At 36.4% G+C, this 15,054-nt stretch overlaps 1 protein-coding gene across 13 annotated transcripts in view; it reads right to left on the minus strand.

Moving 5' to 3' along the window:
* The window catches only part of impact (impact RWD domain protein), a 51,353-nt gene that overhangs the window by 4,612 nt on the left and 31,687 nt on the right, over positions 1–15,054 (minus strand). For all 13 annotated transcript variants that reach the window (XM_079592969.1, XM_079592968.1, XM_079592965.1 and 10 more), the window contains 3 exons: positions 11,046–11,119; positions 7,130–7,220; positions 2,193–2,327 (listed from right to left, as the gene is read on the minus strand). In XM_079592969.1, the coding sequence (XP_079449095.1) occupies positions 2,193–2,327; positions 7,130–7,220; positions 11,046–11,119 (300 nt within the window). The remainder of the gene's footprint in view (positions 1–2,192; positions 2,328–7,129; positions 7,221–11,045; positions 11,120–15,054) is intronic.

Genomic DNA, 15,054 nt, shown 5'->3' on the forward strand with positions numbered 1-15,054 from the left:
GGCAAAGTTTACATATTTGGTCTTGCGGGACCAAATACAGGATTTTCAGGACATGCTGCTGCTGTACGATACATCAGGCATGAATGGCAGATCTGTACAGGTGGAGCTGGGGAGGGTGGAGGGCTTTCTGAAAGCGCACTGCACTGAAGGTTGAACATGCAAACTCATTGGCTTCTGATTAGGCTTGCTACGATCGTCGGTGTTCACGGTGTTCAGAAGCAACACCGGTATCATCACTTGCCCACCGCGGCACCGCACTCCACCGTTGATTCGATTCTTTAAAATAATTTAGTTCAGTTAGAGAACAGACATTACAATTAAAAACTGAACATGTCTGCTTTAGGGATGGCGAAAACGGAAAAAATCTTGACCGACCACCGAGCCTCATTAGCCGGTTGAAACCGGTAAACCGATTAGTTTAAAATATGCTACGCTATTTGAAATAACAGCCATTTCGAGCCGCGCCTGCAATTCGGCAATTTCGCAACTCTGTCGCATCTCTCTGCCGCTCTGCCTCCCGCTCGCACACACACACACACACACACACACACACACACAGACACACACACACACACACACCCCGGTGTCGCCCTTCCACTAACGTCACTTTTTTAAATCCCCAACAGCGCGAAACATGAGTCCCGCAAACGCGGCGCCGATGAGCTTGTATGTAATCGGCGGACAAATGGCTCCTTGTGGTTCGGGCACAAGGTGATCGCGTTGAAAATAAAGGCGTTTGTCTAGCGTTAGAAGCTCATTTGAAACATTGCAGCGGCTCATTTAAGAAAATGACAGCTCCGAACCGAAGAGACGCCGCTTTAGTTTAAGGTAGTGCTAACAATAATAAAGAAAGATGATGATCATCACCACCTTATCTGTTACCACTGAAATGTATTTCCATATTTAAGCACTGTATCACACAAGTTGCAACTCACATCTGTGTCGTTCTTGTTGGTGAAATGGTCCCACACACTACTCTTCTTTGCACGCTTCCTCCTGTCGTCTGCCCTGGCCCTCGAGTGTGTTAGCCTGTAGCCTTTACTTTTCCCAAACCTTGTGAGCGCGTGAACCCAAACGCTGTGACCTCGCGCCAAATGTTTTTATTGGTTTATTAAGTACAAACGGGCGAGTTATGAAAAATTTAGTGTGAGGGATTTGTTCACTTCACACAAAAAGATCTTGGAATGAGATGCTAACTGTAGTAGCGTTTAGTCCACTGTTTATAAAAGCCTAATTTAGAGATCGCGTTTTTTTTTTTTTTACCGACTACCGACAACTTTGATCTTTTAACGTTGATACGGTCAACCATCGGTCAAACGGTCATCGGTTAACATCTCTAGTCTGCTTAATAAACCGTGAGCTGAACGAGAGTCGCAGCAAAGTTTTTGGTGAAAAAGCGCCTATTTAAGCAAATTTGTCATTGTACTGTTTTGTTGTTGTGTTTTTCGTTAAGAATAATAGGCTATTGGACTCACAATTCAAGCAATCCGCCCCGAAATTGGCGCTAATTTGAAAGCGAAAATAAAATGCGCACGTGTCCACGTTCATTCCTTTGGAAAAACGCTCGCTCTGCTCCGCACCATTATGAATGCTCATGCGGAGACTCGCTTCCATGCGTCGATTAACCGGTGGGAAAAAAATATCCTCACCGTCTTATCCCTACTACTGACACAGCAGGAACCAATCAGCTGTGCCCTATAGATAACGCTGCGACTGCACACAGATTGAGTTAAGGACCTGCTATCCTGAACCATCTAGAGTTTCAAGACAGAACTCTGTATTTCTTAAATGTCTGCATTGTATATATGTGTCCCATGGGTCAATTTCCATTGATGTGTGGTTTGTTAGGATAGGACAATATTTGGTCGAGATACAACTATTGAAAATCTGGAATCTGAGGGAGCAAAAAAATGTAAACATTGAGAAAATCTCCTTTAAAGTTGTGCATTTATGTTCACGATTGTGCTGCATTCACTCACAAAAATACATGTTTTATATATTTACGGTAGGAAATTTACTAAATATCTTCATGGAACATGATCTTTACTTAATATCCTAATGATTTTTGGCATAGTAGAAAAATGGATAATTTTGACCCATACAATGTATAGTTGGCTATCGCCACAGATATACCCGTGCGGCTCCAGACTGTGTTTGTGATCCAGGGTCACATGTGTGTGCATTAGTCTTACTGAAGTGTCCGTGTAACCCTCCTGGATGAGGATGTTCCTGGCACAGTTGTTGATGTGTTTAAAGCGGTCGGGTCCCAGCAGAATCCCACCGTACCACCGAGAGACCACCACCAGCACGTTACGCACATCCAGGATCTGTGAGACAGAATGGACAGCAAATGTGAGCGGTGTTCGCCATTGGGATCGAGCTCAATCGGATCGATTAACCCGTTATCAAGCGCCCCCCTTTTTTAAATAGACATGAAAATGCACATTTCGAACTTAAATGGTTGTAACTCAAGAATGCTTTGGAATATAGATGTAAGATTGGTCTTGTTTTTAAGAAGACATTTGGCAGATTTTTGGAGAAGTGAATAAATTAAGAAAGTTAAACAGAAAAAAAGTTATAGAAGTTGGAATTGAAAAATGTATTATTCATATTTTATATAAAATATATATTTTCAAAACATGGTGGACTCTAAAACTGCAAAAAAAAATCAAAGGCAAAAATCTGAACAAGTTGTGTTTCAAATTTTAGGTTGATATCTCAAAAAATAATCTTTCAGTGAGATTTAGTTTGGGCGCAGTACCACACTTCTCCACTAGTGGACATTACTGCCCATATAAGGGCGCCTCCATTTCCATATGTGGTTTGAGTGATCTGAACCATTATTTTTTTTTAAATCATACAATTTATGAAGTAGACATCCTATTCAGAAGTAGTATTGGAAGTTTGGCAGATTTTGAAATGAACTCAACCTCTAAGAAACACAAAAGATCCCGTATGTGCATTATAGCTCGCCGCCACATCACTAATGCTGAATCTATTATTGTTTTCTTTATATTTAAAAAAATTTCAGACCTTTTTTTCTAAAAGAATTGAACGGATGCTATCTTTTGAACTCTTGGCATGAACACAAACTGAGGTTTCTACCATTCTTTCATGATTTTTCATGTTCATCACTATTTCAAAATAAAGGTCTGAACACGCCTCAGGAGTATGAACATATTCTTGTTGCAAATTGATAAATTACGGCTCCTCTGTAATGTATTTTAAAAATCAGTCACCAAATATGAAAACTAGAGATTGTAAGCTTTCAAATGATATATAGTTTGTCAAGATTGGTTTAGGTTTAGTATAGGATATTACTGTTTTAAATATGTAAGTATAATATATATATAAGGCGGGCCGGTGCCAATATAAAGGGTTAAGGCGTTCACACGAAGGCTTTTCAGTCCGATTGAGCCGTCAATCCCATTACTAACGGATTATTTGGTTGCATGTAAACGTAGCCACTGTATATTCCTGCAGTGTCATCAACACGATCACATGTTTAGCGCTCATGTAAACACTAATCAGATTCAGCAATCGGAATGATTTCAGGCCGATTGAAGCAAAAGTCGAGCATGAAAAGATTCACAAATGTTTCCTTCACGCCACAGTTCGGGACACGAGTCGCTTAAAGGCGCAGAATAGACAAAATATGGCCTTAGAAAAGAATGACAGCTCTCAAGTGCCTTTACAGTCCTCGCTGTTGTATTTTTCCCAGCGTGTCTCAGGAATGAAGCTGGGTGAACGCGGAACGAAGGGGAAAATCACTGCCATCTGCACTTGCCACCTCTATTAATAGTCTTCTCTCTTTTCAAACATGCCGTCACATTCGGAAAACAGGAACTAGTGGGATGAACTCCAAAAGGCTAAATGATCGGCTGTTAGTTTTCACTGGAATATGTTCATTCACGCACCAAGAAAGAGGTCAATAAAGCTCTCGAGCAGGCCATGTTTTACATTTTTATAGCATTTTTCCCATCGAATCCTTTCGAAATTTCGAGTTATTTCACATACAGTCAAACCAACATGTATTCAGACATCTTCAACATTTCTCACATTATCTCAGTTTATTCGCTATAGTTTAGAAAACGGTGATAAAATATGATGAGTTATGAACTCAGTTGATATTTGACTGGTTTTGTCCGTCCTTCTGTTAGACTGTCTCACACATGAATTATGTTGAATATCTGTCAGCTGGTAAATTTAACTACACTATTATAAATACCAGTTTAGCTCAACCAGTGACCAAGCAATGCTTCATTGTGTTCAGTGTGTGTGTAAAAAGAGCATTAGCAATTAAGGCGAGACACGGCAGGCAAAAACATCGGTTTTTTTTCACTGGTCAATTTTGAGATTTTGGGCTATTTGTCTTCAATAAAATGTCTTCTTCTTTCAGACTTGTGGTGAAAAAAAGTCAAAAATACACATGTAAGTCTTTATTTTACTACACTTCGTCTATTTGCGTCTGTAGATTTCTCAGAAATTCAACAAAAGTTGGCGTTATAAATCATCTAGATCTGCGATCTCTGTCTGCACCCTGTCATCTCACACACGTCTGGAAAGCTCTCTTTCTCTTGTACAATACTGTCGGATCCAAATATGGTAATTTCCTTTTAATCAGCAACCAATCGTGAAAGTACAATGGGCATTTAACTCTAAAAGCGAAATCTCATTGGCTGATGTCAATTTCTGACACCGTGATTGGTTCAGATGCATCACGTGACGCGCTCTGACATTCAGATGTGTGTTTTTGACTGTTTTCTGCTCAGTTGAAGGCCATAAATGCTGTGTTTATAAGTTTTGATGTGATTTAGGTGGTTTGTATTGTTGTTGCTAATGATTTGATAAGATATTGTGTCAGTAAATAGTTGTTTCCACTAAAAAAGTATGATTTTTTTACATTACAAATCTTTAAATGCCGCTTTAAATGAGTTTTTGTCATTCTCCAGTATAAACATCTCAGCCGATGTACAGCAAACTCTCCAGTTATACACTTAGCAGTATTCTGAAGATATGTTCAGAGGGATTTGTTAATAAATCATTCCTGGCCTGATTTATGTGACATTTTAATAAAAAAAAATATGACGAAAATCGATTTTTTAAGGCTATGGACAGTATATTTAGATTTCCTAGGTAATGAAAGCATATATCCTGAAATCCCTCTGAACATCTTTTTTCATCTTGTGTGTAATCAAAATGAAAGAAGAATTTTGCACCTGGCTTTATCATATGTTCAGATCTATCCCCTGAAAATATATGCAAAATTGCGCATATTTAATGAGATAATGCCTAATTTGCATAATTAAACATACAAATTTCAAAAACTTGTAATGCATTTTTTTAATTAACTTGTGTAAGTAATCAACTGAGGAAGTTTCATGGTGATATCTATTATTTTAAAATTGTACCCTATTCACCTGTAGTGTCTAACATTCAGCAAAACATGATCAGCTCAAAGTGTCCCAATCATTTTTGGTCCCAATTTTTTTAGAAATATTACTGGTAGTCGCTGTATTAATTATTTTTTTTGTATAATATTTCACATTATTTTGCTCTCCTCACTTATATAAATGAACTATAGTGTCCTGCACACACTAAATGTATATCTGCTGTCTGAATAATGTTTGGTTTGACTGTATAAAGCATAAAACAATAAATAAAATAGTTTCACTCGGATGGGAAAAGTGAAGTCGCTGGAGTTCCTGTGCAAAATTAGAAATGACGTGTCCCTCAACCGAACTCATAAGACATGATGTTCCAGTCACACAAACTAAAGCACACTTCATTGAGGATCATCAGAACAACAGATGCTCCGTTCCCTGAGTTTAACGAACATCACGACTCGTTTCTCGCCGAGGTTATTGACGGAAATGCTGTCTCGAGATTACAGTGTCATGTCGTATTTCACACTGGAGGGTTTTGATGCCTTTAATCAGAGAAGGGGAGATAAGAGGAAAGATTATGGAGGAATGACATATCCGTGTGCAAATATCTGACATCGCAAGAATGGAATTGGGATCAAGACAGGAAGAGCGCACGGATAATCCCGCCGCATATCAACACGACTGCTAAAATGATCCATTGACTTTGAATACGTGCACGGCTTGAAGATCCGGCGCTTTAAAACACTGCCTTCACTGAGTTTAGCTGAAGAAATCGGTGATATACACTACTGGTCAAAAGTTTAGGATAATTATGATTTGTTTTAATAGTCTATTGTGTTTATTAATTCATATTAATTAGTTCAAACATAAAAAATCTTACAGATCAAAAAAATTTGACTGGTATTGTATATAAAATGCTGCATTTCTTTGATGAAAAAAAACAGTAAAAACGGTGAAATAAAATGAGATTTTGAGATTTTCTATTTGAATATATTGACATTTTTTATTTATTATATCACAGGAATACATTACATTTCACACTATATTAAAATAGAAAACTTTTTTAAATTGTAAAAAATATTTCACAATATTACTGTTTTTACTGTATTTTTCCTTAATTAAATGCAGCCTTGGTGAGCATTTTATATACACTACCAGTCAAAAGTTTGGGATTTTTAATGCTTTTAAAATAAGTTTCTTCTGCATTTATTTGATGAAAAAATATATATATTGTTAAATATTACGACATTTTAAAATAACTGTTTTCCATTTTAATATATTTTAAAGTGTAATTTATTCCTGTGATTAAAGCTGTATTTTCAGCATCATTACTCCAGTCTTCAGTGTCACATGATCCTTCAGAAATCACTATAATATGCGGATTCATTCCTGTGAAAATTCAGCTTTGCATCACAGGAATAAATTGCATTTCACACTATATTAAAATAGAAAAACACTTTTTTAAATTGTAAAAAACATTTCACAATATTACCGTTTTTACTGTATTTTTCCTTAATTAAATGCAGCCTTGGTGAGCATTTTATATATTGTAAAATATATATTTGAACTGGACATTTGGTTATATATTGGTTCTTAAGCTTTGGCTGTATGGAAAAGACAGTTCTCCTTTAGAAAGACGCACACTTTTGGGTGAAACCATTAAATATTTAAAGAACAGAACTCATAATATCTTGAATAACATCCCCAAGCCGATATGTCACCTGACACAAACACACATTTACCTGCAAAAGATGCAGCAATCGCCCCCCCGCCGCAGTTTCTCCATCATCCTCGCAGTCCTGCAGGAAAGACTCTTTATCCTCCAAGTAGATCCTGATGAAAACATGAGGGGATTGGGAAATAAATGTCGGAAAAACTTGCCGAGAATCATAGCTCTCAGTGGCCACTTTCCTCAAAACAGCCCGCAGTGACTTTCCCTCGCATTACACCGGGTCTGGGGTTTTGTGGGAGTATTTCAGAGGGAAACTGGGAGAGGATCGGGATGAGGAATGATGTCTGGCACAGGGAGGAGTGTGGGAAACTAGGACGCCCCGCTGAGGTTTTTCAGCTTGACATTGAGGGTTTTGACACCACAAGGTCCATCGTTTGGGGAATAGTTGTGTGACAGTCTGTTCACTAACAGCCAAGAGACAGACGGCTCATCGTGTGTGTGTGTGTGAGAGACGGGAATGGAGAATCTCATGTGAATAAAGTGGCCAATCGGTGTTCAGTCACAGTTCTCCTATTAACCCTCTGGTGCGCTTCGTGTGTCGCTCCGAATTATTATTATTTTTTCAATTAAATGAATGTACTATATTTTAGTCTGATGGATTTATTTAATATTTTGTATTTTTTTTATGGTACTAAATTATATTTACGCTGTATTTATAATCCATTTATTCACTTTTTTTTAAAGTATAGACCTGAAAATAATTTTAAAAATTAAACTGGTAAATTTTTTATTCTTTATAAGTTTGATCTCTTTTCAAAGACGACACTTGGCAGATTATTGCTGACGTGAAAAAAGTTTAAAAAAGTGAATTTAAGAAAAGTTACAGATTTTTACGTTTATTGTTATAAAAAATGCACAAAAATACTATTTTAAATTATAATATGAAATACATATTTTCAAAATCACGTTTTTACTGTAAAACTGTGAGAAAATCAAAGCCATGAATCTAAACAAGTTGTGTTCTAAATGTGATCTTGATATCTCAGTAAATGAGCGTTCAGTGAGTGTGTTCGGCTGCAGTACCAAACGCTTCCACTAGAGGAACTTCCTCTCATTCATTTACAATGCGCTCATTTCTGACCGCGAGCAGCACAAGTGTGTGTGACTATTGTTTACAGGACCATTTCACCTGATCGAATCATGTCCATGATTGTTTGTGTGTGTTCACACAGCAAGTGCCAAAACCGTTACCAAGTTTCGTACCATTCCAATGAAGAAAAATAAAAAAAACGTAATTTTTTTCTGTCAAAAATGACCGAAGAGCACCAGATTAATGAAAGTATGTTGTAACAAAGCAACAAGACCTTTCATGAGATAAAAGTTGCTAAGCTCTTTTAAGTATTGGTGTTATCATTCAAGTCCATGGCACAAACAATGCAGTCTCACTGTACACACTTAATGTGCTCGTACTAAACCTTCATTTTCAAGGGGCCGATAGAGAGACATTATAAAGTCCCCCTGTGGTGTAAATCCAGCTTTTAATGTTGTTTATGTGTCTATGTGGTGTTTTTAATCTGCTTTAAGACAATCCATGTGTAAATTCATAAGTCGACAGCATTGCTGAGTATTTTCTGCTTAAAACTGCAGTGAACCAAAGACAGTCTCAAAAACACGGTTTGAAATCGCCGGTGTTTCTGACGCCACAACCTTGTAACCAATCAGATCTCTGAGTGAGTGAGTGAGTGAGTGAGTGGAGGCGGGGCTCATTTGCATATTCATAGAACCGCGCATACTAAATGAGGCGAGGGTGTCGAGTTACACTCAAGCGGTTTGAAGGCATTTTTTTAAGGAAAAAAGTTTAAATATGTCATTTTGGTGATCAGAGATGAGTTTTAAGGGATAACATGATTGACTACAGGGAGACTTTAAGGAAGTTGAGATGTTTTTGCCTCAAAACAAGATCAAAATCCGATTTACAGCAGATTCTTTTAGAACATCTTAGTTTGTTGATTTTTGCCTATTGCAGGCAGTATTTCAATAATTCATGCATTTCGAGTTATGCATTGAGGAGATGAGAAATGTAATGTTTGTGCGCGAGCGGATCCTCAGGACAGGATCAGTGATGTACAGTACGGGAGGAGTGTGTGTGTGAGATTACACCACAGGTGATGTTGGCATTCAGCATGTTCCCGGAGCCGATTGAGGACGCGAGCCCTGTTTGGGAAGCTGGAGCCCGGAGCCGCCCAAAACCTCAAAGTAAAGCTGATGTTTTAATTACACGTTACAAGACCATTGATGATTAAATATTGACTTCTGTCTGTCATTAACTTCAGAAAGATTGGATTGTTGTTTATTAACATCTTGAGACTTTAAGTCAGGTATTCTTTAGATAAATTTGCTAAAACGGGAGACTCACAAAAAGGGGAAAATAAGTGTTCAAATGCAGATTGTAAGTAATATTGTTTTGTTTTTTGTTTTTGTTGCTTTTTTTATATTACATGGCTAGTGTTAATTTTAAGGCAAAAACATGAATTGTGGTGTTGTTTTTTAGCACTAGTCAATTTTGAGTTTTTGGCCTGTTTGGCTTTTAATAATGTTGTGGAAAGATCCAAAAACACATTTAAGTGTTTATTTTATTGCAGTCTATCTATTTGCCTCTGTAGGTTTCCATTACTAAAGGCCTTTTTCTTAAAATGAGTTTTGTTCATATTTCATTAGCATAGTTTTATACAACATTGTATTCCCCTTTTTTTTCTGGCTGTTGACAGTATTTCTGTTTTATGGACTGGTAAAAAGACGAATCCAAAATCCCTTCTGTTAAACCTTTCCCTCTCGCTTGTTCACACCAAAGACAATAACTACATCTATAAAGATATTACAGCTGCACAATTAAAGGGATAGTTCACCCAAAAATGAAAATGATCCCATGATTTACTCACTCACCCTCATGCCATTCTAGGTGTATATGACTTTCAGACGAACACAATCTGAGTAATACTGAAAAAAAAAAATCCTGGCTCTACCAAGCTTTATAATGACAGTGAATAACACTTCTGATTTTGAAGTCCATAAAAGTGCATCTATCCATCATAAAAGTGCTCCATATGACCCCAGAGGATTAATAAAGGCCTTCTGAAACAAAATAATGGGTTTTTGTAAGAAAAATATTTAATTCCAATTCACATTGACCTGATTGGTTACAAGGTACAAACCACGTTTTTGAGACAGATATTTAAATGTTTTTTCCTCGAGAAAAAAAATCTTCATGCCTTTAAAATATCTTGAATGTAACTCGACACCCTTGCCTCGTTTAGTATGCGTGGTTCTATGAATATGCAAATGAGCCCCGCCTCCACTCACTCACTCACTCAGAGATCCACTGGTTGACGATCACACGTTGATCTGATTGGTTACAAGGTAGTGTGTGACGTCAGAAACACCAGCGATTTCAAACCGTGTTTTTAAAACTGTCTTTGGTTCACTGCAGTTTTAAGCAGAAAATACTCAGCAATGCTGTCGACTTATGAACTTACACATGGTGTGTGTTAAAGCAGATTAATAACACAACATAGACACATAAACAACATTAAAAGCTGGATTTTCACCACAGACGGACTTTAAAACAAGATACATTTACTTGATAAGCAAAATTGCTTAGCAAAATATTCAAATATTTCAATAATTTATCTTAAATTACATACATTTTTCATACGACATTGTATTTTTTAAAGTGCAAACGTAAAAATTTACAACATATAAAAACGTGCTTGGCCACATTTATTAGTATGCAAATATTACAATGATTTTTTAAAATATAGATACAAATATGAAACGTGCACATTTAAGGCAGAAATTATGTGCATAAAACAAACTGTCCACAAATGACTAAATGGAGTATGTAAAGTTAGGGTTGAATTGTCTAAAAGAAAAAAATATTTGCTTAGCAACGGCAAAGGATTTTTTTAATGAGCTAAAAACAGAAATACCTGTATGCATAGATATTGTGAGTGGCGCTTGCAATCTTCTTGTTTTCGTATAAATTATTCAGAACCCTCTGAATCTGTAGGAAGATAAATAAATAAATATGAAAACATGTCCAAAAACATATGTGCAACATAACTGGAGTCACAATATAAAAATATTCACACACTGACTGAAAGAGGAAAGAGGCTGCAAGCAACAGAACATTTCACAGTGATGCAACACACACACACACACACACACACACGACTGCAGGATTGTTTCATAAACAGGAGATGACATTATGACGAGAATGTATGTGTTATTGACGCTCATAAAACACTATTTCAAAAAACACGAGTGGACTTGAAGCGCAACTTATTACTGCGCCGCTGACCAATTCCTGCCACAACAGGTCTGAGCAGATGATACGACTACAAAACATTCAATTAAATATAGCAGCGCAAAACAAACTCACAACCTGGAGTTATACGAGAGCGTTTCAATAAGCCAGATAACCAATGCATTTATTCACGTATGGATACAACTGAAAGCAGGTTTAGTTGGAAGCAAAATGCAAAACTGTGAATGTTTGCCAGTGTTGGGGGCAACGCCAATGTAATGAAAACATTAACATAAAAATGTGTCTGATACATTAAAGCCAATAAATAATGTATTATTTCCTTCAGCTGAGACATTTCAGATTCACACTGTTCACCATAATGGTTTTAAATTGCCTGAAATATGAAATATGAAAGAAAAATACAGTTCAGTGTGACATATCGTGTCAAGTGTGTGGCAAGTCTGTCATATCGGCTACATCAAATTATAATGAGAACATTATTATAATTGCCAATTATAAGCCAATAACCGATAATTCTTTATATTTGAAAGCCGATAACCGATAATTCTTTATATTTGATAGCTGATAACCGATAATTCTTTATATTTAAAAGCTGATAACCGATAATTATTTATATTTGAAAGCGGATAACCGATAATTATTTATATTTGAAAGCCGATAACCGATAATTCTTCATATTTGGAAGCCGATAACCAATAATTCTTTATATTTGAAAGACGATAACCGATAATTCCATATATTTGAAAGCCGATAACCGATAATTATTTATATTTGAAAGCCGATAACCGATAATTATTTATATTTGAAAGCCGATAACCGATAATTCTTCATATTTGGAAGCCGATAACCAATAATTCTTTATATTTGAAAGACGATAACCGATAATTCCTTATATTTGAAAGCCGATAACCGATAATTCCTTATATTTGAAAGCCGATAACCGATAATTCCTTATATTTGAAAGCCGATAACCGATAATTCCTTATATTTGAAAGCCGATAACCGACATATAAATCTAATCCAAAATTTTCTATAATTTTGAGAGCCTGATTACAAGGCAAGGCAAGTTTATTTATATAGCACATTTCATACACTATGGCAATTCAAAGTACTTTACAGATTTTTTTTTTTAATAATCACAAAATAAAAGCAAGGAAAATTAAAACAGTTATAAAAGGAATTAAAAGAAATATGATGCATAGATGAACTTCTCATCTCCAGCTTTTAAAACAGACTTAAACAATGGCTAAAAACAAAACAACAGTGTTCGCATGAATAACCTAATACTGAGATACTTTCTGATTATGATGCGTTTGCTATATAACTTATGTATGTAATTAATTTTTAATGTTTTTTTTTCATCTGTAATCATATGGTATATTTTCTTTATCCTTTTTTGTTAGTATTGTTATTATTATTTTTGTTAGAAGTATTGTTATTGTATTTTCTTTCTAAAAGCCTCCCGTGGACAGGTGTTGAAAATTAGCATGTGTGCTAAAACACCCAAGCAAATGCATATGGTCCAATGTCAAAAAATAAATAAAAAATCTGGCAAAACACCGTTGTATCATATTTTTCACACAACTCCCATTTTACTGTGTCCAATGTTCAAAAGCTAAAGTCTCACCAGTAAAAGCCACGTCTCAAGCTTGGCTACAAGAACCCGCTAGGCGAGAGTCGCCAGATATTGAGTGTAAATCTGTTTTGTCCACAACACCAAGGACTTCAGACATTGCCGTGAGAACCTCGAGAAGGACTTTCTGTCCATCAAAATGGGTTTCAGCCTATTTGTGCTGAGTGTCCCTCCATTATAGACCAAGAAAGAGAGTCAAAAATGATCCAGAGTGCTTTTCCGTACAGCCGGTCTGAAGCCACAGAACAAAAAACCCACCGCATCATGACAGCGGCTTCATCCTCGAGTCGAGAACACACCAGACACAGTGCTGATGAATATTTAAGACGGCGCACTTCCCCAAAGATTGAAGCGTCTATCAGCTCGCCTCATCTGTTTTCTCTCTGGCTAACTCTCTCGGTGAACACCTGTGTCAGCCGGAGGATAATGACATCTTTTCAACACGATGTGCAAATGTTGCCTTTTTATCAGCGTCGATCTAAACCAAATCGCAGAAAACACATCCTTTAAAAAGTAAAAACGCCATTGTGCTCGTCCATTGTGGAAACGTCTTTGTGTGGAACGGAAATCTAATTAAATGTTTTGAGATCTGTGAAGGTTTTTTTCCCCCCGTGAACACACAGGTTGTGTGTTGTTCCCCGGCGTCTTCGGTTCATAGACAAACTCATTTACAAAACTTCTGTCAACAATAACCTTTTATGAAAATTAGAGCACAGGCAAACTTTGAAGTTCCTGCTGATAACACAATATCAAGCTAGCAGAGATCAAAAAGGCCTGTGAAATCCCAACAGAACTACAAAGTGAATAAGAGAAATGCCTTGCGAATGCTTTCTCGTGGCCTTGTTTGTGCGTCTAAAGCACTCAGACTAACCCTCTCCGCGGTTCGGCTCGACTCAACGTATACATTGATTTTATATCAAGCTTGTCTGGCTAATTTCAGTGTGATAAGGTTGTTCGGTTCGCTTCAGGGCGTCTGTATGGCACCGCGCCGTAACACTGATGATTGGCCGACAGGAATCCATAGGACTCATTCAGGGGAAAAAAAACATTTACTTTACTTTTATATGTTCTCTCATGCGAAAAGAGAGATTCGGCTCATCAAACATGGATAAAATCACATTTAACCCCACATTTATTTCCCTAGACGTGAAAATATCCAAAGGAGGATTCATTAGTTGCCCCTTAAAATCAATAATTATTGTTAAAAAGTGTGTTTCGGTCACAAATGGGATCATGTGTCTTATATCAGACCAGTTATTAACACATTTTAAACTCTTTCATGTCATTTTAGGGTTACTAATAAACATAAAAAGCCTTTATACAACACTTATAGGAATACTGTGTTGAAGTATATGGAACATTAAGCACAAGACAACAAAAAAAAGCAACTAGAATAGTCAATAAAGTAGGATATCGTGAGCATACCAATTTACCGTTTTTAAAATGTAAAGATCTGGTGGAATTCAAGACTGCACAAATAATCCATAAAGCTAAAAATAAACAGCTAACTGGAAACATACAGCTTTGGATGCTCGATCAAAGCTCAAATGTATTTCGATTTGTGGCGAACGGTCTGAAGAAATCGATTAACAAAGTGTAAACAATTAAAAATATATATTTTGGAGAAGTACAGAAGTGGGGAGTGTGAGTGAAGATTCAATACATTTGTAAATGCTGCTTTATTTATTTTTATTCTTATCTTAATAGCTAGATAGAGTAGGATGTAAATTGGTTTAGTATTTTTGTATTATTTAAAATGGTATGCCTGATTTTTCTTCAAACTCTCTTTGTTTGATTGTGACTTGGTTCTGGTCAGTACTGGGGGATTTAATAAGTCTAGCGCTTTACCAGCGGGTTGAGTATTATGTTGAAATATTGTTTTGTTTCTTTTGTTATATATATATATATTTAGTTGTTTGTATATTTAATTTATGTGTTTCTTTCTTTTTAAGGCGAGACACGGCAGGCAAAAACTTTTTTTTTTTTTTTCACTGGTCAATTTTGAGATTTTGGGCTATTTGTCTTCAATAACATGTCT

The sequence above is a fragment of the Phoxinus phoxinus genome (assembly GCF_949152265.1).
Source record: "Phoxinus phoxinus genome assembly, chromosome: 20".
In the NCBI taxonomy this organism is placed as follows: domain Eukaryota; kingdom Metazoa; phylum Chordata; class Actinopteri; order Cypriniformes; family Leuciscidae; genus Phoxinus; species Phoxinus phoxinus.